A 23,646-nucleotide genomic window follows, 5' to 3' on the forward strand; every position below is an offset into this window, starting at 1 on the left:
TATTGGCTGTGAAGTTCATTCTTTTGACCCAAGGTAAGAATAATAGAATACACTCAGTCTGTGAAACCGTGCTACCTCCATGTCAGAGTGTCAATGTATTATCATGGTGTCAGTGTCAGTTAACTCACTTGCCTCGGGAAGATGCGATCTTTTGGCAACGGTCCATTGAATTTAATACCATCTCTGCACGTGCATTTTTACGGATACACGAAAAAAGGTTTTTCGCGACTTTTCACTGCTGCAAGTGCATCTTCAAAACCAACGGGTTGTGTTTTGGACCTTTTGGACGACGTAATTATATATTTAAAACTAAACTATGCTCACTACATATACCTGTACTGTACAGTTACCAGAAAGATGAGACAGCACTACAATATTATTGATAAAACAACCAACCACTGAGTCGACGCATGCTCAAACAGGTGTTGCATCTGAATGGCAAAGCGTTGTCACAGGGTTTGATGGCGCACGCAATAACCATGGCTCTTGGGACTAAGACGGTGGCCACAGTGCTTGTAGCTGCCGCACTGATTGTAGCAGTAGTTCTGTATACTGCACGGGATCAAACTGGATACACGAACAACAAAATCAGTGAAATGATTTCAAGTGAAGGTAACACATATGTCATATCGCCAAACCTATTGCTGTGCTGGAACATTGTGACAGTCGTGCCTTAATCTCTCATTTGTTACCACGAGCGGTTTTTACAAAATGCGGCTGACCTTCATATGAATAGAGATGTTCTGTCAACTAGCTAACGCTTGTTCCACTCTATCAGTAAGTTTCAATTCGGATCTCAAAAGTGATCACGCATATACATGTCATATATCATGCGCTTCAGATTTTACCAAATGTTTGTATTTTCAGCGATATGAGCGTCATACTCTTCATACATTTATTCCTCGCTGTTTCCTTAATGTGATAACTCTTTCGTGTGGGTGATAAATTTAATCATTTGAAATTGTATCATTACATCAGAACATCGTTTTATTGAATATATAACTCTTCAAAGATATGTTTTAGGTAAGTCAGCACCTATGTTCACATGCTCGTTGAGTTTCACCAAAATGGTAAACGTCTTATATAAAACGTCAAATGAACAATCAGTCTCGATTATCTTCTAAAACAGATTCCATTTGGCGTAGAATACAAAATAGCAGTTCAAATTATTTGAATGGATCACTGATCATGAGAATGAAGACCACAGTGATGCTACCTAAAAGGGTAAGCATGTCATGCACTACCGGTACGACCAGTCACTCACGCAATGTGCATTAAAAATATGTGTTTGCTGCAAACGCCGCTCAGCAGTACTCCTGCCATACGAAGGTGGGCTGAACATTGGAGTCTTGACCAGACCATCAAGTGACAGGATAGTACGTACTGCTTTTCTTGAAACTAAAAACGATATGTCAATATTGAATAAGATATGTAACATACAAGTGCAGAGATGCTGCTGAAACACTCACTAAATATATGGGGGCACGGGTGGCCCAGTCGTCTAAGGCGCCGCGATTCGCTGTGCAGAGTTGCTTCCCTTGGGCACGCCAGAAACCTATGATTGTGGGTTCGAATCCCGGTTCGCCCCGATTATGTTTCTAGGTTTGTCAGCACCATACCCGTGCTCGTGGGTTTCACCGAAGTGGTAAACGTCTGAGACCTGCATCACTTTGGGCTTTCCTCCGACATTAAGCTGACACGCCGCGATATAACTGGAATACTGTTAAAAGCGGCGTTAAATCCAACTCACTCACTCACTCACTCACTCACTCACTCACTCACTCACTCACTCACTCACTCACTCACTAAATATATATATATATATATTTTCAATATGACCTGCACCACTTTGGACTTTCCTCCCACATCAAACTGACACGCTGTTACACACAACTCAAGGTCTACTTGTAGGAATTTTGTGCCACCGGTGGGGCAAATTACGCTGACCTTTTCGCGAACACCTTGTGTCATCACTATTCCATCGTGGAATATGGCAGGAGTGGAGTGCCGCGTTAAGACAAAATGTGATAATAAATTCATGCTCCTGGTATAGAATATAATGGTACAATATCCTTTTAGCAGAGATTTCTTATGATTATGGAAATGTTTTACGCTTTAATCTAGAGATTGATAAACTTATTATTATTAAAATTATTATGTTATTGAACTATAACAGCCTTTTGTCCCAATCATAAGCTGGTACGTGGCTAATGAACGAGTGTTGCATATGCTCGTACATGTACTTAATAATACCAAGAAACGATTATATTGGGCATTTGTTGATTTTACAAAGCTAATTGAGTTATTATTGTCGCTCTGTGCAGTTTAGGAGTTCGGGGGATAATAACAGGTCATTTGTAGCATATTCAGTGGCACACGTCTTCAGACCTATTGTATTTAAATATACACTTGCCGAACATATGTTGAATATCTGCAGAAACTGTCTTGAAATCGATTGACTGTGCATAATGTCATCGACTTTTGGGGTTTAGTTTGTTCAAAACCAGCTGGTGCCCAAGCTCATACAATACATTTAAGTATGTGTATTGAGAGGAATTGGTGCATATTAGATAAGTTGAGGAGAAATGGGGTTGAACGTCGCGTCCAAGGTTATTGCATTTGTATCGCGACGTGTATGTACGTGTGTGTGTTTGTGTGGCTGCTTGTACTAGTCCGGACTGATGCCGATTTATAATGCTAGCTCACTGAGATACCATGCCGCAGTTTAACATGAATACCCCACTTAGACACAGTATACTGAATCCGAGTCGACCAGTCCTTGTTTTAGCCCCTTAATGACGATCCAATAAATATGGAAATGAGGTTGGCAAGCAGGAATCACTTTCAGTCACAATTCTCTGACTTCTTTTCCAATAAACTATCGACTTATATTCCCAGTATTCTTGTATAAAGGCTTTCCAAATGTGTCGTCATGTTCTGTAGACATGTCCGCAAGGGGTTTGACACTATTATGATGAATTGCGCGGTTCCTTTAAACATTATATTTATACGTGGTTTCTAAAACTACTTCATCAAGTGAAATTATTTCTGAAACATTCATTATTCTAAGGACATTGCGCGACAAAGAGAGCATTACACTCATGAGTTTACGCATCACAAACATCATATATTAGGAATACAAGGTATGAAATTTGTTCGCCAAATGTTCGTTTAATACACTTTTCTTTCCCTAGAATGCGATATTCACGATATGGAAACAGACACGGCTGATAATCTTTATATACACATGCAACAGGCCAAATACTATTGTAACACAATATAGCATTGTGTATTATCGTGTAGTACGAAGCAATTAAGGTGTCACATGTTATACCTATCAGTAAGTAAAATGAGTAACGCACTACCAATACATTGGTTACCACAGTGAAAATGTACTACCCATGCCGATAGAACTACAGGTGGTTTCACTTTGGTTGGAACTATATGGATAAACTTTTTTTGTTGGTTTGGTAGAGATGCACTACGGGTTGCCAGCTACTCTAGTATATCAACACAGCCATACGGTGTTTTCAAGCCAGAAGGTTCATGAGTTAAAATTTATCATTTAGTATCTCATCTAAGTAGGATACTGTTCAATACTTATATAGAAAGTTATTCTATGTCATAACTTGAAACATTCTTTGCCGTACTGGAGTGTGGCTTCAGGCAAGAAACACTTACTTTTTTATGAAAATTATGAGAGATATCGGTCACAATCATCAGCTGCCATGCCGACAGTTTTGTTTTTTTAAATCATTGATTAATACGTTTTCCTGGTTCACAATGTTACTTTATGATCCTTGCCCAAAATATTCCAGTATTACTTGCAATATGTTATCATAATAATGGTTGGTATTATTGATGCGATATATCAATCTGCAGGACTGCAGGACATACTTATCCTTTTAGCAAACACTACTGATTTAAAGTGATTTATCTGTTTACTTTTTTACTGATATGTTGCGCCATACGCCCAATGGAATCTGTTTGAATAACTTTGGTTGACGTGGTAAACGTTTAAATCACTTTGGGATTTCCTCCCACAACAAGCTTAAGCTGGCACTCATTCCTCAATTCACAGTGTATAGCTATCCCCCCAGTATCATATTCATTGCTTATCGAAGGAGTAAATCGTATTTACCCGTATGGATCGTCTTATGACATCTAGTGCAAGTTACAGGAGACCCCGATTAAGCATAGCACTCATACTTTCTGAAAACCATGAACCAAACATATATGTTGCTCTTATCTAAAAGATGAAATCTATTCATTTGAATGCAAAAAAGATAAATCTTGATCATGAGCGATGTATTTGATACGGGTAGCTAAGTCATCGGTTTTAAAATTGTGTGTTTGTACAAGTGACCAAATATACTATAAAAGGGTACATCAAGGTGAAGGAAGCTACTTGGACGCTCTGAAGACATTTGATAAACGTAACACATTAATGACAAACTAGATATTTACCCTGTCTTATTGACCGCCTGTCTGATTGTAATACCCAGTGTAGTGCATGAAAACTGTGTTTGAATGAACAAGTTCTTCACAATAACACTGATATATGTTACACACAGAGTGATTCCTATTTAATAGTTGGTTTTTATTCTCATAACTTGGGAACTGAAGTATATTAGTCTAAGGCAAATGCGTTTATAATTGCCAGTCTGGTGGTAGTAATTAACTTCATATTGTTATAAAAGTTAAGTGCGTGGCCACACTGATAAGGATGTCTCTCCATGTGTGTTTTTTATAGTTACTCAAGTACGTATCAACTGTGATAAAACCGTGGTCACTGTGGTACGTATCAAACCGATATAAGAAAGTACATATTACGTATAGATTTGTACACGACAAGGTTTGGGGGGTGGGGGGGCTGGGGTGTCACATTATACAGTAAGGACCAAAGAGAAGCAGGTATTGTCATGATCAGCGTGAGTTGGTTCACAGATACCAGACATTACCGATAGTGAATATGACCACCACGGACACCAATGCACGCGCCCAGATACGCCGTCTCATCGTTGTTGTCAGGGCCCTGGTGATGTCTTATGGAGTCAGTTGTCTGTCGTTCCCTTGTGCGGCTTTCAGACGATCCAGGGTTTAAGTCTGATGCGTAAGACGCTGACCATAGAAGAATGGTGAGATTGTATGCATCCAAGAAATCCTGGATGATAAACCAGAGTACGACCATAATTACGGAATAAGCAGAATCTGCTTTCGTCAGAAAAATGGTCTCTCTGTAGGTCAGGGATCTGCGGCAATTTTCTGTCCTTGCCCACGTTGATGTTCATCGGTGGAGGCCATTCCACGGTAGGGGCGACAATCTCGAATACCTGCGACACGAAGCCCCGGTAGTACAGTGAGTCGACTGATGCTGCGTTCGAACGATGTAGCTGCCGTTTCCATCCATGAGGCGAACCTGTTGTACAAATGCAAAGTGCACGAGTACCGGTCATCCTGTAGCGTCGTTACGTGTTGACTGCCTGATCTTATCATGTGTGCTGCCAGTCTGTCTGTAACGTTTAAACACTCTGATGAAGGTTGCACTGTACAGTTGAAGTCTCTTTAAATCTGGGTGTGGTTTGCACCCATTTGCCTCATTCGTGCAGCCCTGTCTTTGTTGTGCAGTTAAATGCGGCATATGTTTAGTGCCTTTTCATTAGCCGTGATCTTTCATCTTCACGAGGCAAGAGAGTTAACTGACTTTATAAGTCCAGTTTCCACCCTTGACGAACTAGGCTAGAATTATTGGGCTCGATCCTAGCGCCACCAGTGGTAATTACGAGTTATGTCCCTTCTAAGCCTCTCCTATGGACCAATCAGATTCCGTCTCTCGTATCACTTGCATTTGTTTCAAACAAAATGGCGGCGCCCAGTCAAGATGATCTGATTAATAATAAAGATCTACATTAAGATAAAACGGGTCTAACATAGCATAGTGCATAAAATCACTTGAGCACCTTGATTAAAGACATGATCAGATTTGGAAAATATCTGTTGACAACGAGTTGGCGGTGCACATGCTTTGCAAATCCTGCAATCGACCGAAATCAGCACGACAGTTTACTAACCGGATTTCGATTGTGGTACACGATTATGATTGGACTATGCATAGACTCGTTAGTCCAGCCAACATGTTAGTCCATAATACCAGCCTAGTTCGGCAAAGGTGGAAACTGGACTTTTATAGTCAGTTTACTCACTTGCCTCGGGAAGATGCGATCTTTTGGCAACGGTCCATTGAATTTAATACCATCTCTGCACGTGCATGTTTACCGATAGACGAAAAAGGTTTTCGCGACTTTTCACTGCTGCAAGTGCATCTTCAAAACCAACGGGTTGTGTTTTGGACCTCATGTTTGCAGTGGTTTGGTACCTTTTTGATAACGTTTGTTAATTTTGGTCAAATCCAAATTCAAGTGTATATTCTCTTTTTCGCACAGTTTAGGTAACTATTCCTTGAACGCCTGCGTTCATAAAGTGTCTTGTAATAACCCATTGTAGATAATTGAATCGTGTGTCTTTACTTTCACACTTATCTTGATTCTTCCATATCAAGCGAAGCATGCCAATAAAATGAATATTTTTTATCATTAAATAGTACTGAGAGTGTTTATATTCTGAGGATAGAGTTACGGACACCAAAGCACAGAACAATCAGCCGTAATAATTCCACATCGAAATGGAAGAATGAAGACGACGTAATTATATATTTAAAACTAAACTATGTTCACTACATATACCTGTACAGTACAGTTACCACAAAGCTGAGACAGTACTACAATATTATTGATAAAACAACCAACCACTGAGTCGACGCATGCTCAAACAGGTGTTGCATCTGAATGGCAAAGCGTTGTTACAGGGTTTGATGGCGCACGCAATAACCATGGCTCTTGGGACTAAGACGGTGGCCACAGTGCTTGTAGCTGCCGCACTGATTGTAGCAGTAGTTCTGTATACTGCACGGGATCAAACTGGATACACGAACAACAAAATCAGTGAAATGATTTCAAGTGAAGGTAACAAATATGTCATATCGCCAAACCTATTGCTGTGCTGGAACATTGTGACAGTCGTGCCTTAATCTCTCATTTGTTACGACGAGCGGTCTTTACAAAATGCGCCTGACCTTCAAATGAATGGAGATGTTCTGTCAACTAGCTAACGCTTGTTCCACTCTATCAGTAAGTTTCAATTCGGAACTCAAAAGCGATCATGCATATACATGTCAAATATCATGCGCTTCAGATTTTACCAAATGTTTGTATTTTCAGCGATATGAGCGTCATACTCTTCATACATTTATTCCTCTCTATCTCCTTAATGTGATAACACTTTCGTGTGGGTGATAAATGTAATAATTTGAAATTGTATCATTACATCAATACATCGTTTTATTGAATATATAACTCTTCAAAGAAACATGTTAAATCACGATGCAAAGAAATATTAAAACAACATAAACGTTATCGGGGGGGGGTGGGGGGGTGGGGGGGTGGGTGGGTGGGGGGGGGGGGGGGGGGGGTAGCAGCATCATCACCTGCCTGAAACCTATGACCCCCACACGCCCTGATATGTTTTAGGTTAGTCAGCACCTATGTTCACATGCTCCTTGAGTTTCACCAAAATGGTAAACGTCTTATATAAAACGTCAAATGAACAAAACAGATTCCATTGGGCGTAAAATACAAAATAGCAGTTCAAATTATTTGAATGGATCACTGAGAATGAAGACCATAGTGATGCTACCTAAAAGGGTAAGCATGTCATGCACTACCGGTACGACCAGTCACTCATGCAATGTGCATTAAAAATATGTGTTTGCTGCAAACGCCGCTCAGCAGTACTCCTGCCATACGAAGGTGGGCTGAACATTGGAGTCTTGACCAGACCATCAAGTGACAGGATAGTACGTACTGCTTTTCTTGAAACTAAAAACGATATGTCAAAATTGAATAAGATATATTACATACAAGTGCAGAGATGCTGCTGAAACACTCACTAAATAAATAATATTTATATATTTTCAATAAGACCTGCACCACTTTGGACTTTCCTCCCACATCAAACTGACACGCTGTTACACACAACTCAAGGTCTACTTGTAGGAATTTTGTGCCACCGGTGGGGCAGATTACGCTGACCTTTTCGCGAACACCTTGTGTCATCACTATTTGATTGTTATTCATAAATTACCGCCATCGTGGAATATGGCAGGAGTGGAGTGCCGCGTTAAGACAAAATGTGATAATAATACATGCTCCTGGTATAGAATATAATGGTACAATATTCTTTTAACAGGCTTATGATTATGGAAATGTTTTACGCTTTAATCTAGAGAAAGATAAACTTATTATTATAAATTATCATGTTATTGAAATATAACAGCCTTTTTATCCCAACCATAAGCTGGTACGTGGCTAATGAACAAGTGTTGCAGTGTACTTAATAATACCAAGAAACGATTATATTGGACATTTGTTGATTTTACAAAGCTAATTGAGTTATTATTGTCGCTCTGTGCAGTTTAGGAGTTCGGGGGGTATAAACAGGTCATTTGTAGCATATTCAATGGCAAAAGTCTTAAGACCTATTGTATCAGAATATACACTTGCCGAACATCTGTTGAATATCTGCTGAAACTGTCTTGAAATCGATCTTTGGGGTCTAGTTTGTTCAAAACCATGTGGTGTGCATGCTCATATAATACATTTTATTACTTGCCCGTGAAGTGATCACCCGTTTAATAAACATACAGCTATATTACACATTGTGTAATACCAAAACGCGTGCTTTTGTACTCTCGGAAAACGTTTCACGAACAAATATTGAAAGTTCTCTATATCCCTTGGCTTATTCAACGACATTGCGTGTGGAGTTGATAGACTACTGAGAGGAGCTTATGCACACTCGATGACCCCAGCAGCCTTGTTGCTAGGCTGACGTCACATGGCATTGTTTCGCCGATGGATCTTGCAACAAAATTCCACAAATTACGTCATCGGTGATTGTGACGTTATTGTAAACTTTGAGGTGAAAGGCCCGTTCCACAAGGCGATCGTTTTGAAGCGCAACGACAGTCGTTAGTCTGTTAAAGTATGTGAGTTGCGATAGTCTTAGACCTACGATAATTTTGTGAATTCTAAAGGTGGACCGTTGTATGGTATTAAATTCATACGTTTCAACTTTTGACGTGTTTGAAGTTACTGTATTATTCTGTTAAACTCAATTGGACTATGTCGTGGATCGTGTAGGTGTCAGCCTATTCATACTCAACAGTATAATTCTAAAAACGTTATAAATGGCAAGTAGTAAATAAATTACTAAACTCGCTCCCGTGTAAAACCATTTTAAATTTAAATTGGTATTACACGGGAGCTCGTTTAGTATTCTATATTAATTAAACTGGGCGGCAGAATTAAGTATAGGTCGAGTTCCATGATCGATAAAAAAAATAACAAGAAGAGGTTTTGTAGTGAATTATAATATAATCTAGGGAGGGGTAACAAATGATTGATCAACCACAGTTTGAATGAAATTGTGCTATCACAGGTAATGTAAGATCAAGGTAAACAATGGTGGGGTAAGAAATTTCATAATCAAAAGTTGTCTGAAATGTCACCAAAAAATTGTCAGACACACTACAAGTTCATTGTCGACACAGTTGCCTTCAATAGAGTGTATGACCTCCAGATACCTCAATGCATGCTGTGATACGCCGCCTCATCGATGACGTCAGTCTTCTGATGACGTGAACTGGAATCCGTTGCCACTCGTCTCTCAGGGCCTGCCGCAATTCTTGTCTGTTGACGGGAGGCTAATGGCGTGCTCTAATCTGTCTGTCAAGATGGTCCCACAGATGTTCAATAGGATTCATATCGGGTGAGTAGGCAGGCCAGGGCAACGTTCTGCTGGTTTAGAAAGCTCCGACTCAGTCTTGCAGTATGGGGCCTGGCATTGTCGTGTTGAAACAATGTCCCCTGCTGTTGGTTTTGTAAGAACGGAAGCACAACTGACTGCAACACTTGGTCTCTGTACTGCACAGCGTTCAGGTTTCCCTGTATAATTACCAAATCAGTCTTCTGATCTCCACAAATACCACCCCACACCATGACACCTCCCTCGCCGAATGGATGGACCTCTCGAATACACGCCGGAGATAAACGTTCCCCTCTGCGTCGATAAACTCGTTCTCTGCCGTCATTTCCAAACAAGTTAAACCGACTTTCATCAGTAAACAGCACTCGACGCCAATTTCTCACTTGCCAGCGTCGAACCTGCTTCGCCCATCGCAGTCGCAGGCGTCGATGTTGAGCAGTCAGTACCATTCCTCGGAAAGGACGATACGCTCGGATTCCAGCAGCACGAAGTCGTCGTAGTACTGTACGTTGGCTAATGGGATGTCCCACCGCTGTTGCTGCCGTTGCCGTCGCCGTTACGAATCTGTTTCGCAGGTGAATGAGCCGTATCTGACCGTCTTCCAGCGGTTGTGTCACTCGGGGTCGTCCGGTTCTAGTCCTGTCCTGTGTCCTCCCTGTCTGCCTGTACCGTTGAATCAGCCTGGCTACTGTCAATGGTGTACAACCAAACCTCCTGGCAATTTGGACCTGTGTTGCCCCCATTTCGGCCATACCGATGGCTCTCTCTCTCTCTGCTCCTGTGACAGTCGTGGCATTTCTGTTTTGTGCTTTCATCACGTGTGGTTATACCCTGCAGACGAACGCATTTATACAGCTAACATGAACGTGCAGTTTATGCCATTGACAGGAAACCTGTTTCACCATTTTTTGTCACCGCACGAGCGCCGTCAAAGGTGGCGCGTTCGGGTGATGTGTATTTTGGTACCTGTTCCTAGGCAGTCATATTCCCAATACCCACTTTCCACTAGTTATCGCTGTTTTTAGGAAAATTACAAATTGCCAGCCTATACTTTCTTTTGCCGCTTCGTTTATGTGTATTGAGAGGAATTGGTGCATATTAGAATGTCATAATCATAAGCTGCCATGTCGACAGTTTTCTTTGGTTAAATTATTGATTCATATGTCTTCCTGGTTCATCGTGTTACTTTATGTATATTCCAGTATTAATTACAATATTTCATGTGACACCAATATTTTAGTGTATTTTTCAAACAAGTAAAGTTTGGTTTTCAATATTGTAGTACATGTATGGAATCAAGTCTCAAAATCGCAACTGCTACAGAAAAGCATGCATTCCATGCAAAAGTTTACTTTTATGCAAGCCCCATGCATTTCACCGCCCAAGAATGGGTATAAAAACATGTGCGTTAACGGGATTCCATATGCATTGTTTAGCATCGTGCTGACAACCACCACTCAGAAAAACAACGAAATTACGCAATTATTAAACATTACGAAATGCCACGCCTGTCCGAAAATGAGCGTCTTCAAGCCTTTGGTATGCTTGAAGCAGGATCGAGTAATTTGGTGTTTATGGCAACGTTGGCAACAGACAGTCAGAGACCATCCTCGGAGTGGCAGGCCACGCGTAACCAATAATCGACAAGACAACTGGATTCGAGCAACACACCTACGAAATCCATTCCAGCCACCAACAGTGGCTGCAAGAAGCATCCCTGGCCTTCAACGAATATCTTCACAAACCGCACGTCGCCGCCTCAGATGTGCAGGGATTGTCGCCAGAAGACCCGCCAGACGTCCCATTTTGACAGGAAACCACCGTCAAGCACGTCTACAGTGGTGCAGATAGCGTCTACGCTGGACGGTCATGCAGTGGGGACAAGTTCTATTCACTGACGAGTATCGTTTTCACCTCAGCCACAGCGATGGACGGATTCGAGTGTACCGACGTCGAGGTGAACGTTACGTCAATCATTGTGTCATGGAAGAAGATCGGTTCGGGGGCGGCAGCGTCATGGTATGGGGTGGGATTACAGCAAGACAGAGGACCCGGTTGATAGTGGTAGAGGGAAATCTCAATGGACAGCGCTACCGCGACGAGATCATCGGCCCTGTTGTTCTACCGTTTTTGCGTCGTCATGGCCCAGGCATTACCTTTCAACATGACAACGCCCGGCCTCATATTGCTCGACTTGTTTAGGATTTACTTCAACAAAACAAAGTGAACGTCATCCCCTGGCCTGCTCGCTCCCCTGATCTCTCACCAATCGAGCACATGTGGGATGAGATGGATCGGCGCCTTCGACGCCTGGTCCATTCTATGAGACGAAGATGTGTTGCTTGCATCGCAACCAGAGGTGGACACACACGCTATTGATTTGTAAATTGACATTTTGGCATGTTCATTGTTGTTGTTTTTTTTATACAATCACGCATTTTCTGAAGTCAGTATGGCAAATTAAACCATTTGAACACTTACAGGAGTCTTTTATCTGTTGCAAACCGAAATTGTTTCAGATTTGGTAAAAAACATAACTTTGCATTAAATCTTATTCTATGTCACAGGAACTTTTGTTTTTCAGTATATATGAGTAATCATATGCAACACTCGTTCATTAGCCACGTTCCAGCTTGTGATTGGGACAAAAGGTTGTTATATTTCAAAAACTTAATGATTCAGGCTACTTCCAACGAAGTTGGGTACAATCCATGATTTTATCTCCTATAGACGTCTCAGGGATTCTCGCCGTCTTGATGTCATGCTGTGCTGATCGAAAGAACTTGACACTAGAACGACGCTAGACGTACAAATATGGTGACTGATGTCTGCACAATGCCTGCAAGATGCCTTCATGGCGAAAAACAAATGTTCAAAGTGATATGTTTAAAGAGGCGCTAAAATAACATAACTCTCTGTAAATAATCTAGTCTGGACCAGACAATCAAAGTGATTGATATCATCAGCATCAAACCACGCAATTGGGATACGATGACATTCATCAACCATGTCAGCGAGCCTGACCACCCGATCTCGTTAGTCGCCTCTTACGACAAGCATAATCGCCTCTCAAAACAAGCATGACTTGCTGAAGACCTATTCCAACCCGGATGTACCATAATGTATCAACTGGATTTCGATGGATTTATGTACAATGTGAAATTCATTGACGCTCATTGGTTGGACATGGTACAATGTTTTAACCAGAAGTAAGACTTTTTAATGTTATTCACTGCCAGAAATAAATTGTTCTTGTTGTGCGATCTCTCTTTGTTATGTGTTATGGATCAACAACTCAATTTTTACCAGCTGCCTGGGTGAGTCTATCATGTAATTTGAGGGGGTAAACTTTAAATTACATAAATCACTGGTGCATAAAGTTGTTTTGATAACACCGTTGGCGAACTGCACTTTATACGAAGTTAGACGACGCACTGGTGCATAAAGTTGTGCATAAAGTTGCTTTGATAAAACTGTAGGCGCATTAGGCTAAAATATGGCAAGTTGTATACAGAATATACTTTTAATTTAATTCAGAACGCAATATGGAGCAGCGTTTGTATCGAACATATTTCATATTTAATTCTGTCAACTTAACCTTAATCAGATAAAAGCAATCAGAATACCCGATCTGCAGCTGAGCGTCTCTTTACTTAATCTTGATGCTCTGATAACAATTAACCAAGAAAGTATCTTCTGCAAATCACAACGGCATGCATACAGCACATAATAAAAGTAACATGTATGTCGGGGCCATTGTCGACAAGAAAAGACAAGATATCAGTCGAAGCTAATAAGGCTACGAGAACTGTATAATTTATATAAGAATATGAGAGTATAAGCATACAGATCAAATAATTGTTACGAAAATTGGATAGTATTGGTGACAACTAACATCCTGTTTCGTGTCACGGCTCACTTGAAATAAGGATGTAGAAAACCAAACACCAGGATGAAACATTGCACATCCTGGAGATAGGATTGTAAGGCATTCACTATGAACACTATATACTCCATAAATCCGTAAGCCGTATGTAATCGAACGTGATAGTTTGCATATTATGTTATCTTCATATGAACATGCAGAGTGATTATGGAGTCCTTAAACTTTTATTGGTGAACAGTAACAGTAACAGTTACCATGGGGACAACCGCCAACCGTTGCTCTATTTTACGTCCTATGGTCACGTATAAATATCAAATAGGACTGAAATGTTGCAGACTTCGTCATATTTGCCCTTAGTGAAAATGCAAACGTTGATCGACATTGGCGTCCGTTTCCAAATACTTTAATGTTATGTGTAACTGAATTACGCCGACCAGCCTTCGTGCATGTCAAAAGTAATGAGCTAAGATTGCAATACACATGTGTGATGTTTACAACATTCAAGGCCTCAGTAAAGCTTTCAAAAAGGTTTGTGTTAGTCATGTTGAGAACATTTCCAAATTTGACGCATCAGTGACCGATGCAATTCCCTATTTTGACCTGTATCCTATATTCCCCTGTTTTTCAGGTGAACAATTGACTTGCCTTTGCATGGGTCTATGATGGGTGACACCGGTGGGGCAGGATATGCTCACCTTTTCATGAACATCTAGTATCATCACTATTTGACAGTGTTTCATAAACACACTGTGTTGTCAAGTCTGAACAACTAATCAATATATTTACAGTTACAGGTATAAATGTCCGACCTTCCAATGGTGTCCGCCCAATCATGTGTCACTTTAATCTAGATACGAGGCAGTCAACTTTGTCTCTGTGACATCGTCATGATGAGATCAAGAAACGAGAACATATGAAATATTTCGACCAGCTATTCAAGAAATGTGGTTTGTGGTTGGTTTTGGTAACGACGCAGGCCTTTGACTGTTACCACTTTGGTGAAACCCATGAGCGCATTTGTGAAAAAAATTAACTTTCGTTTGCATTATCAAAATAAATTGCCCAACAATTTTTGTTGCTGAAGAATTAAAAAAAACAGTATAATATTTTATTAAGGCCACACTTTTTTATTTCACTGTTATCGAATTATGCCTTCATAAATAGTTAATCTTTTTCGCCAAGTAGCAAGAAGGTCGGTCGTTTCGATAATTGGTTGGGAACAGCAAATGCTAGTACTAATTAAAGTGCAAGATGTTTAGTATTTTACAGTAACGTGCATATGGATATTTTCTGAAAAGGCGTGTTCCTTCTATCCTTTTAAGTTGTGTGTAGTTGCCACAGACTACACACAATGCATATGATTAATTAGTATTTATAGTTGACAGTTACGTTAGTTTTATATGAATTTTGCAAATTTGTTTTTTAATTAGTAAGGGGTGATCGTATAATAAATATAAAATTATACTTTTATCAAAACGCCAGTTAAAAGAGAGAAAGCACAGATGATGTCACAGATCTCGGCCATGGACGAAAGTGCGAACAGCAAGAACCTGCAAGTTGGCAAGAACGCACACACAGAGTTTTTGGAGAAATTGGTGAAAGGTCTGAAGGAAGCGCTCATGACAATGCAGAAGGACATGCAAGAGACGGACAGGGAACATAAACGACAGATTAAAGCACTTCATGATCAGCTTCATGACGCACGTGGTCAAGGAAGTGTCGACACGAAAGCGGCATCTGGGAAAGGTAAATAATGTCTGGACAAACCAAGTGCACGTACTAGATTATTTGAGGTGATTGATATCGATGCGGGTACAAAACGTGGAAAACAGTGGCGCCAGGAAAGCGCTTTGGGGAAGATAAGTTTTGAACAGCCAACATATTATGCCAGTTTGCAGCTAGAGCGAGGTAGATGCAAAGAACAAAGGCCTAAAGTAGACGGTATTGAGGTTGACCAAATGGCTGTTGTCGAGGGTTGATTATACATTTCATTTGTCATGATTATACCTGACATTTTGTCATGATCTCTTTTGTCATGGCTATACATTTCACTGTCACGTTTATACCTCCCATGTGTCATGTTTATACCTCTCCGTTTTCCTTATTATACCTGTCATTTGTCATATACTCATTTGTCATGTTTATACTTTTGATTGGTCATGATTATACCTCTCGTTTGTCATGATTATACCTGTCATTAGTCATGATTCTACCTATTATTTGTAACAATAAAACCTCTCATTTGCAATGATCATAGTACTGTTATTACTAATTGGAGGATAGTGTGTTCACAAAATTACGTTATTATTAACCTCATTTTGAAAAAGCGCGATGTATAATAAGGGCCGTTTTGGCACAATGGAAATGTGAAATGTAAGGTTGAGGAAAACTGTAAATATTAGTTTAAGATTTATCATACAATGAACAAGTGATGTTCAATTTCTGTTTTCTTTCTAAAACGTGCAAGGTTTTAGACTTCTGGCATGATCAAGTAGGGTCTACATAACAAGGCTAAACTGTTTATAAAAAGGCTAGGGTCCTTTTGTAAGTTTCTGTTTACTAAAAAGGACAGTCTGTAACCAGAAGTTAGAAATCATTACAAGAAATCATTTATTTTAGCTTCATCAATCATTCTTCATTTGCCTATAGTACATGTCTACAAAGAAGTTGAGGATACATTGATTCAATAGAATATACTTAAAAAAACTGTTGAATTTTATCAAGTAGTTGAGTAATGGCATGCTTCTAAGATTCATAGCATGGAAAAGAACATTTGATTCCTTTTAATTGTCACAGTATTTGTAGTCTTTATAGTAATTACAATTTATACAAGCGAGATACTTGAAAAAATATTCTTTAATTCTTTAATCGACACAAAATGGACAAACAAGTTAAAAGTAATTTTCATCTTCGATATAATTGAAAGTACATATTTGACCAATTCTGTCTTCTATGTGGAGTCCACAGTGTCTACCCGATTCAAAAAGGAGACAGTGAGAGCTGCATTTAAATCTGGCTAGCACCACTCGGAATTTCTTTAAATGTATGTCAAACAAAAGTGCTCTGTATCACATTTTCGTTGCATGAATAGTGATTTAATTTATTGGACAAAGGTAGAAATGCTAACAACTTTTGTAGGTGTATGTCTTTTAATGTCTTGGTAAGCTAAATAATAAATCGCTGTATCATGTGCTCATTTTGTTCAGTCCAAACATAACCATACCATGATGAAGTAATTCACTGTTAAACATACTATGTCCAGTTAGATTTACCTTGACGAACATACAGAAACAGTATATACTAACATCTCTTTGGAAAACTTGCATTTGGCAATATTAGTGCTTTAACCAGCATTTGATGACAATAAATGGGAGTCTATGTACAATGGGCATCTTCAACATTCACCGTAGATCATCACATTTTGAGTACTTGGTTTAACCGAGAGTTCCTACTGGCATATAAATGAATCTTTCAAAAGCATTTAATATTCATGAAGTCCAAATTTCGGCTCAAAACATCATAATTGCGCTTATTTTCTTAGCTTGTAAAGCAGCCGTGTTAACACGCAGAGACTATAACAATCTGTCCGTAAGATAGATACCAATATATTTATCAAAAGTACTGACATCTGGAGGGTGTCCTTTGTATAACCATTTTCCTCTCTGAGATAATCTGGATTGCTCAGATTGAATTTTCAATAATATCCGGCATAGTTCAAAACAGTTACGTTTTGACAGAGTGTCTTCAAGGATGATGTAGATAACCATTTATCTGTTGTTATGTCTATTGACGGAAGCAGGGTTACTCCTTGATATGAACATTGGTATGTACATGTCCCAATGGGAAACAAATATAATTAGTATATTAGAGGTCATGTTACAGCATAGGGGCACAAACTGGAGCGTGTGTTCATATAGTCTTCCAACGAAATATATTGTATATTGAGTAGGAGAAGGAGTTAGTGAAAATAATTTTATAACATATTTCCAGATGGCCACCCTCAAGATGACGAGGACGCTTTAAAGATTACGAAGTGGTGGCAAGCGTCAACCCTTTTGAAGTGGTAGGTAAGGGGTGAAACTTTAGAGGCACCCAACGTTTACGTTTTTATGTGGAAAGGATAACACCCGAGGTCCCTTGCCGAATAGAGAATGCATTCGTGGATATTATGTTATCCTGAATCCGTACACACTGACATATCCTGACCGTATGTTATACCACTCAACGTTTCCAGGTAGGGATACCTTCAATTAATGGTTGTATCATCAATGACTGATTGTATATAACTCGTTAAGTTCCACCCTCACCGAGCACTATTAAAATATTTCGAAGGTCTTCCATATTGTAATTTGCGTTCTTTGTATGAATATGAATATGTTTTACGTTGACTAGCTTCTGTCGACTAGTTCTTGGCATATGTAAAACAACTACAACCTTGATGTGCTTAAATAAAATTTCTACAAGCATACAGTTTTAGAACATGATTAATAGATATAAACAGCTTTACGATAGTGTATGTAAAATGTGTTACACGAGTGTGAATGGTTATTCTGATCAGGCGCTCTTTTGCTATTTGTATGAAAATCGGTGTGTTGCATAAATTGTGAATAAATGGTTCAGAAAACAACCAGGCTTGTATCATGTTACTTGTAGTTCATCCAAATAATATATGATAATTGTAGTTGTCTACTCACTCTCACGTTTACGCTTATTATAAGATGAGTTGTCTATTATCTTGAGTGTAAAATCTGAAAGTTGGAAAGTCAAACTGTAATAATAAAGAATCATATTACATTGTTAGAGTAATACTTTCTTCCTCCAGTATTATTGATAACAGATGTGTATGGTGGCATTAACAGGAACTTATCTGCTTTATACAGGGACTGGGAGAAACCCCCGGAGTACAGGTGCAGTAAGATTGAGAAGAGGGGCAACTGGCACATATGTAACGACACAATCTTTGAGGTCAAGCCACCATGTCTAGTTTACTCCTTTGGGTCAGTAGAAATATATTCAAATGAAAACAATTTTCTACACTTTAAACTGAAGTACTTGTTAGTCGAATCAAGATCCTGTTTATTCCATAAGACATATTGGTAAATGTACTTACAATGTACATCCGACATCAGTAAGATTATTTAATGCATTCTTAACAATACTTAAAGATATCTTTTAAATGAAACCCCGTTTCACAGACACGACATCAAAATTTAAATATGTAGTAAAAATGGTAATTAGTAAATAAACCATTGTAGGATTTGGAATGACTGGTCGTTTGATGACGCAATGGGCGCGCTTGGCTGTGAAGTTCATTCTTTTGACCCAAGGTAAGAATAATAGAACATAATAAAGACTGTGAAACGTTGCTAAATGCATGTATTGTCATAGTTCACCAACGACTTTGATAATGCATCGAAATGATTGACCAAACAAGCTTTGACTTATAGTATTTACAATATTGAAACTATAATCAATCGAAATAAAATTGTTTATGTCAACATGGAAAAAGAAAGTTTGATTTGAAACTGTTGTCTGTATGTAAGTACTAAAGTAGAAGCGAACAACAGAATTTGCTCCTTGGTGGCGATGTAGGGAACGGTTAAATCGTTTGGAACAATAGTATCTGATGTGTGGTATACACCAACAAAGGTTAAAAAAGCCAGGTGGCAAACCTGACTCAAGTGCAATGCACATATTTTATGTCTAAGTCATTCTACTTACTTTCTAAAAGTCTTCCAATGCCACTTATTCAGTGAAAGGTGGCTTGGTAGGGTTAGAATGTCTTACATTTCAACGACAAACCATTTGTTTAGCATTGGACAAAAGTCCTTCAACAGAAGCAAGAACGTCCACTTCCACGACCTGGGCCTCTCGGGGAAGGATAGTGACACGTATGTTCCTACTAAGGACAATTATGTAAAACATGCAACAACCTGGAAGATCAGACGCCTCAAGACTATCATGGAGATGCTTGGACATACAAATGTACGTACACGTGAATTCCCCTATTAACAGTAACAGTGTTTATACATGATCTGGGGGAGATAACCTATTACCGGCAGTATAACTAGATGTTAACACTGCCAGGCAGGAATACGCCTTTATGCAGATTTCAGCCTGGTTAATACATATTATTAACTGATAGAGTTTCCTTATTTTATATATCATATATTAAGAATTCAAAGATATGTATTATGGTAAGCATAACACGTATTATTACTGATGGATGATTTATACGAGGGGCAAACTGTTTATCATATCATGGCTAAGCAAAAAAGATCAATGTTTTACCCCCTGCATGCCGAGTGTCTGCCGCTAATTGTCATAAGATCTGAAAAGTGAACGTTATGAGAGAATTGCGTGGCACTGGGTCTACCTCCGACTATAATATTATGCCAAGATGTAAAGATATCCCTATCTGATGGTGTAATAAATATTTAGTTTGAAATAAGAGACCAGTCTGAAAAAGAGACCCTGCTCAGTGTTGTCCGAGATTTTGTTGTACAGACTTTATATAGTTCACCGATAAAAGTACTATGCTAGAAATGTTTTATTTAACATCTTAACGGAAAATGTGAGCGAACAAAATACTGCCAAGTATCTGAACGTCATAAATATATACATGTATGTATGTATGTATGTATGTATGTATGTATGTATGTATGTATGTATGTATGTATAATTCTATACATCAGATTCGAAAAATATCTTTCCATAAATGAAGAAAATCGATTTTCCTCTATGACGTGACACAATGACAGCGAGCCATGCATTAAGATAAGGGGCGTAACTCCACCACGCATAGAACTAATCCATTATAACTCAGCTCACTTGCAGGGAATTTGCTGTGAATGACAAGATGTTTTAGTATTGTATTTTTAACGAGGTCCTAAACTATTCCAACACAAATGTCGATATTGAAACCGTGTGTATTATCACAAATAATAAGAAATGAGGAAATCGTACTGACATAAAAAAGTAAAAAGGTAATATAGAAAATCGGACATGTCAATTCGTCCTCAGATCGCCGGATTCGCCTGAGTGTGTGAGTGTAATGTGACAAATTTTGTTATTCATGAAATAAAGTAAACAATTTACACAGACAGAAGTTTATTCAATATTTTAGGCCATGTGACCTATAGTACAGAAGTGTTGGTTTTTTTCATCAACATTGTACAGTCACGTGTAGGTAATAATAAATTTACATATAATATTAACGTCTAATTTCAAAAATCTTTTTCAGGAATATTGACAGAGATGATATTTGTATTAGCATTGCGGGAGTTCAACAAATTTTTAATCAGTTGTTCATCTTTGTACATAGTTGAAATCATAGGGAGGTATCTATTTCTAAGAAACTGATAATATTTACAAATGAGAAGTACATGAAACTCATCCTCAACATAGCCTTCATTCAATAACGGCAAAAACTACTTTCTTTATCTTGTACATTTTTCTTTCTGAGATTATTAACATTAAAATTATGTAATGATATACGAAATTTACACAAAGATGTTCTCAAAGTTCTATCCTGAAGTACAGACACATATTTTTCAGGAACAAGTAATGATTTTATATTCGTATAATGGCGAGGATGATATTTGACAGTGCTAATCTTGTGAAAATATATCAAGTAATCTTTGCTTAAGCATGAAGATAAATAATTTATCATTTCCAACATCTTGAGTTATACCTGCAAGAGAAAAACCAGACATACAAAGAATATTCCTGATATCAGACACCCATAAACAATATTTACCCTTTTCATCCAAGGCTTTAACATATTATAACAATGAAGAGGAAATCTATTTGAATTCATACGAAGTAGCTTTATCCAATATTTAACTGCCCGTAGCTGGGATGAAACAAAAAGACTAGTACGACCAGTTTCTCCTAGAATGGCTTTGTTAGAGGTATATTTACCGACACCTAAAAACGTTTAAAGTACATGGCATGAATTTTTTCTATGGAATCATTATAATGACATCCCCATATTTCTGAACCATACAGAAGAATTGGTGCTATTTTTCTGTCAAAAATGTCCGAAACAACTCGGAAAGATATAAATTTGCTTTCTTTAAAAACTCTATAGACAGGAATCAAGGCTTTAGATGCTTGCAGAGCCAACTGCTTACATGCTGTTGACCATGATAATCGAGAAGATACAGTCAATCCTAAATATTTATAATATGAAACAGTTTTGACTGTCTTATTACAATACGTCCATTTTTCAAATTTATTTAAAATACCACCTTTTCTGAAAACAATAACATTTGTCTTTTTCAAATTTACTTCAAGGCCCTATTTCTCACAATTTAGCTGGAGAACATTTAACTGTTTCTGGAGGCCACTAACTGAAAATGATAATAAAGCAGTATCATCAGCAAATAGTAACAGCATAATATCAATTATATCTTGTGACACAAAGACTCCGTAATCACATTCATGATACATTTTAGTTACAAGTTCATTTATGAAAAATATAAATAGGACAGGGCTGAGTACACAGCCCTGTCTTACACCAGCTGAAGTTCTGAAACATTCAGTGATTCCTTTATCTGTCTTGATACATACCTTAACTGATGAGTACATGCTCTGTGGAACGTTTGACAATTTGCCTGTTAATCCTTAAGTAATTAATATAAACATCATTTTCTTTCTATCCACATAGTCAAAAGCCTTTTTGAAATCGATAAAGGCACAATAAAAACGGCCATTGGGTTTACTACAATATTGTGTACACAAAGATTGAAGAATAAATATATTTTCTGATGGAGAATAGTTGGGTCTAAATCCAGCTTGGGATTCTGATAACAGGTCATTCTAACCATGTTTTAATACGTTTTTCAATTACAACAGAAGACAATTTGCCAGTCACATTTAAGAGAGAAATACCTCGATAATTGCTTGGATCAGATATGTTTCCAGATTTATGTAGAGAAATAATCATTCCTATATTCCAGGAATCTGGAAAAACATGGAATTTTATTAAAAAGCTGCCTAAGATAAGGGTTTATGAAATTTGTTATACTTTTCAGATATTCAGGGGGTATACCATCCTCACCGGCTGCTTTACCCACTTTTAAATCATTTAAAGCTTGTTTAACTTTATTTTCAGTAATTTCACTTGATAAGAGCTGGTCAGTAAAAGGCAAATCATTACAATGTTGACATGAATGGGAATCTAAAAATTCCTGAACTGATTTATCAAATTCATTCACATCTCTGTTAAAAGCTGGATTTAATAAATCCTTAAAATATCTAAACCAAGTGTCAGGGGTTATATCACCTTGTCGTGCGTTACTTCTCAAATATTGCTTTATAGTCTTCCAGAACTCTTTACAATCACGTCGCTATATAAGTGCAATAATCTTGGACGCGACGTTAAACCCCATTTCACCTCACCTCACCTTTACAATCACTCATATTTGCAGCCTCGGTTAATTTCTGACTCATATGTATTTTTTACTCATTTTGTTTAGTTTTAGACTTCTTTCTGAATTCAGTTTTTGCGCATAAATAGTCTTTTAAGTTTGAGTCACTCTTGAATGATCTGAAACGATTTAGTAGCATGTATTTCTTAGATTTAAGTTGACAGCACTCTGCATCAAACCATAACGGTTGCTCTTCAGAGGTTTTATCTCTAGACCATCTACAGACTGCCCCCGCCTTTTCCCCACAGTAGATAAGTATATCAGCTAATTTCATAACTGCGGCGTTTATGTCAGTTTGCAAAACAGAAATAAAATCGTCAAACATTCGGCTGCTTTCTCTGCTAAAAACATATTTTTGATATGCTGGTATTCTGTCTATAGGAAGCCTATATTTAGGAACAGGAGTGAGGGTAATACCAACAGTGTTCTCTGTAGCTTGCTTAC

The 23,646-nt window shown here is 38.4% G+C and overlaps 1 protein-coding gene across 2 annotated transcripts in view; it reads left to right on the forward strand.

Annotated features, from left to right (window-relative positions):
* LOC124142425 overlaps window positions 1-23,646 on the forward strand; it is a 62,703-nt gene that overhangs the window by 32,002 nt on the left and 7,055 nt on the right. The window contains exons 2-8 of one of the 2 annotated variants that reach the window (XM_046510886.2): window positions 456-612; window positions 6,866-7,022; window positions 15,251-15,514; window positions 17,759-17,831; window positions 18,649-18,765; window positions 19,024-19,095; window positions 19,582-19,753. In XM_046510886.2, coding sequence (XP_046366842.2) covers window positions 6,872-7,022; window positions 15,251-15,514; window positions 17,759-17,831; window positions 18,649-18,765; window positions 19,024-19,095; window positions 19,582-19,753 — 849 coding nt within the window. In that variant the 5' untranslated portion in view covers window positions 456-612; window positions 6,866-6,871. The remainder of the gene's footprint in view (window positions 1-455; window positions 613-6,865; window positions 7,023-15,250; window positions 15,515-17,758; window positions 17,832-18,648; window positions 18,766-19,023; window positions 19,096-19,581; window positions 19,754-23,646) is intronic. The other variant, XM_048399386.1, reaches the window with a different exon arrangement.

This window comes from Haliotis rufescens, unplaced genomic scaffold (assembly GCF_023055435.1).
Source record: "Haliotis rufescens isolate VD_foot unplaced genomic scaffold, xgHalRufe1.0.p SCAF_1, whole genome shotgun sequence".
Taxonomy (NCBI): Eukaryota; Metazoa; Mollusca; class Gastropoda; order Lepetellida; family Haliotidae; genus Haliotis; species Haliotis rufescens.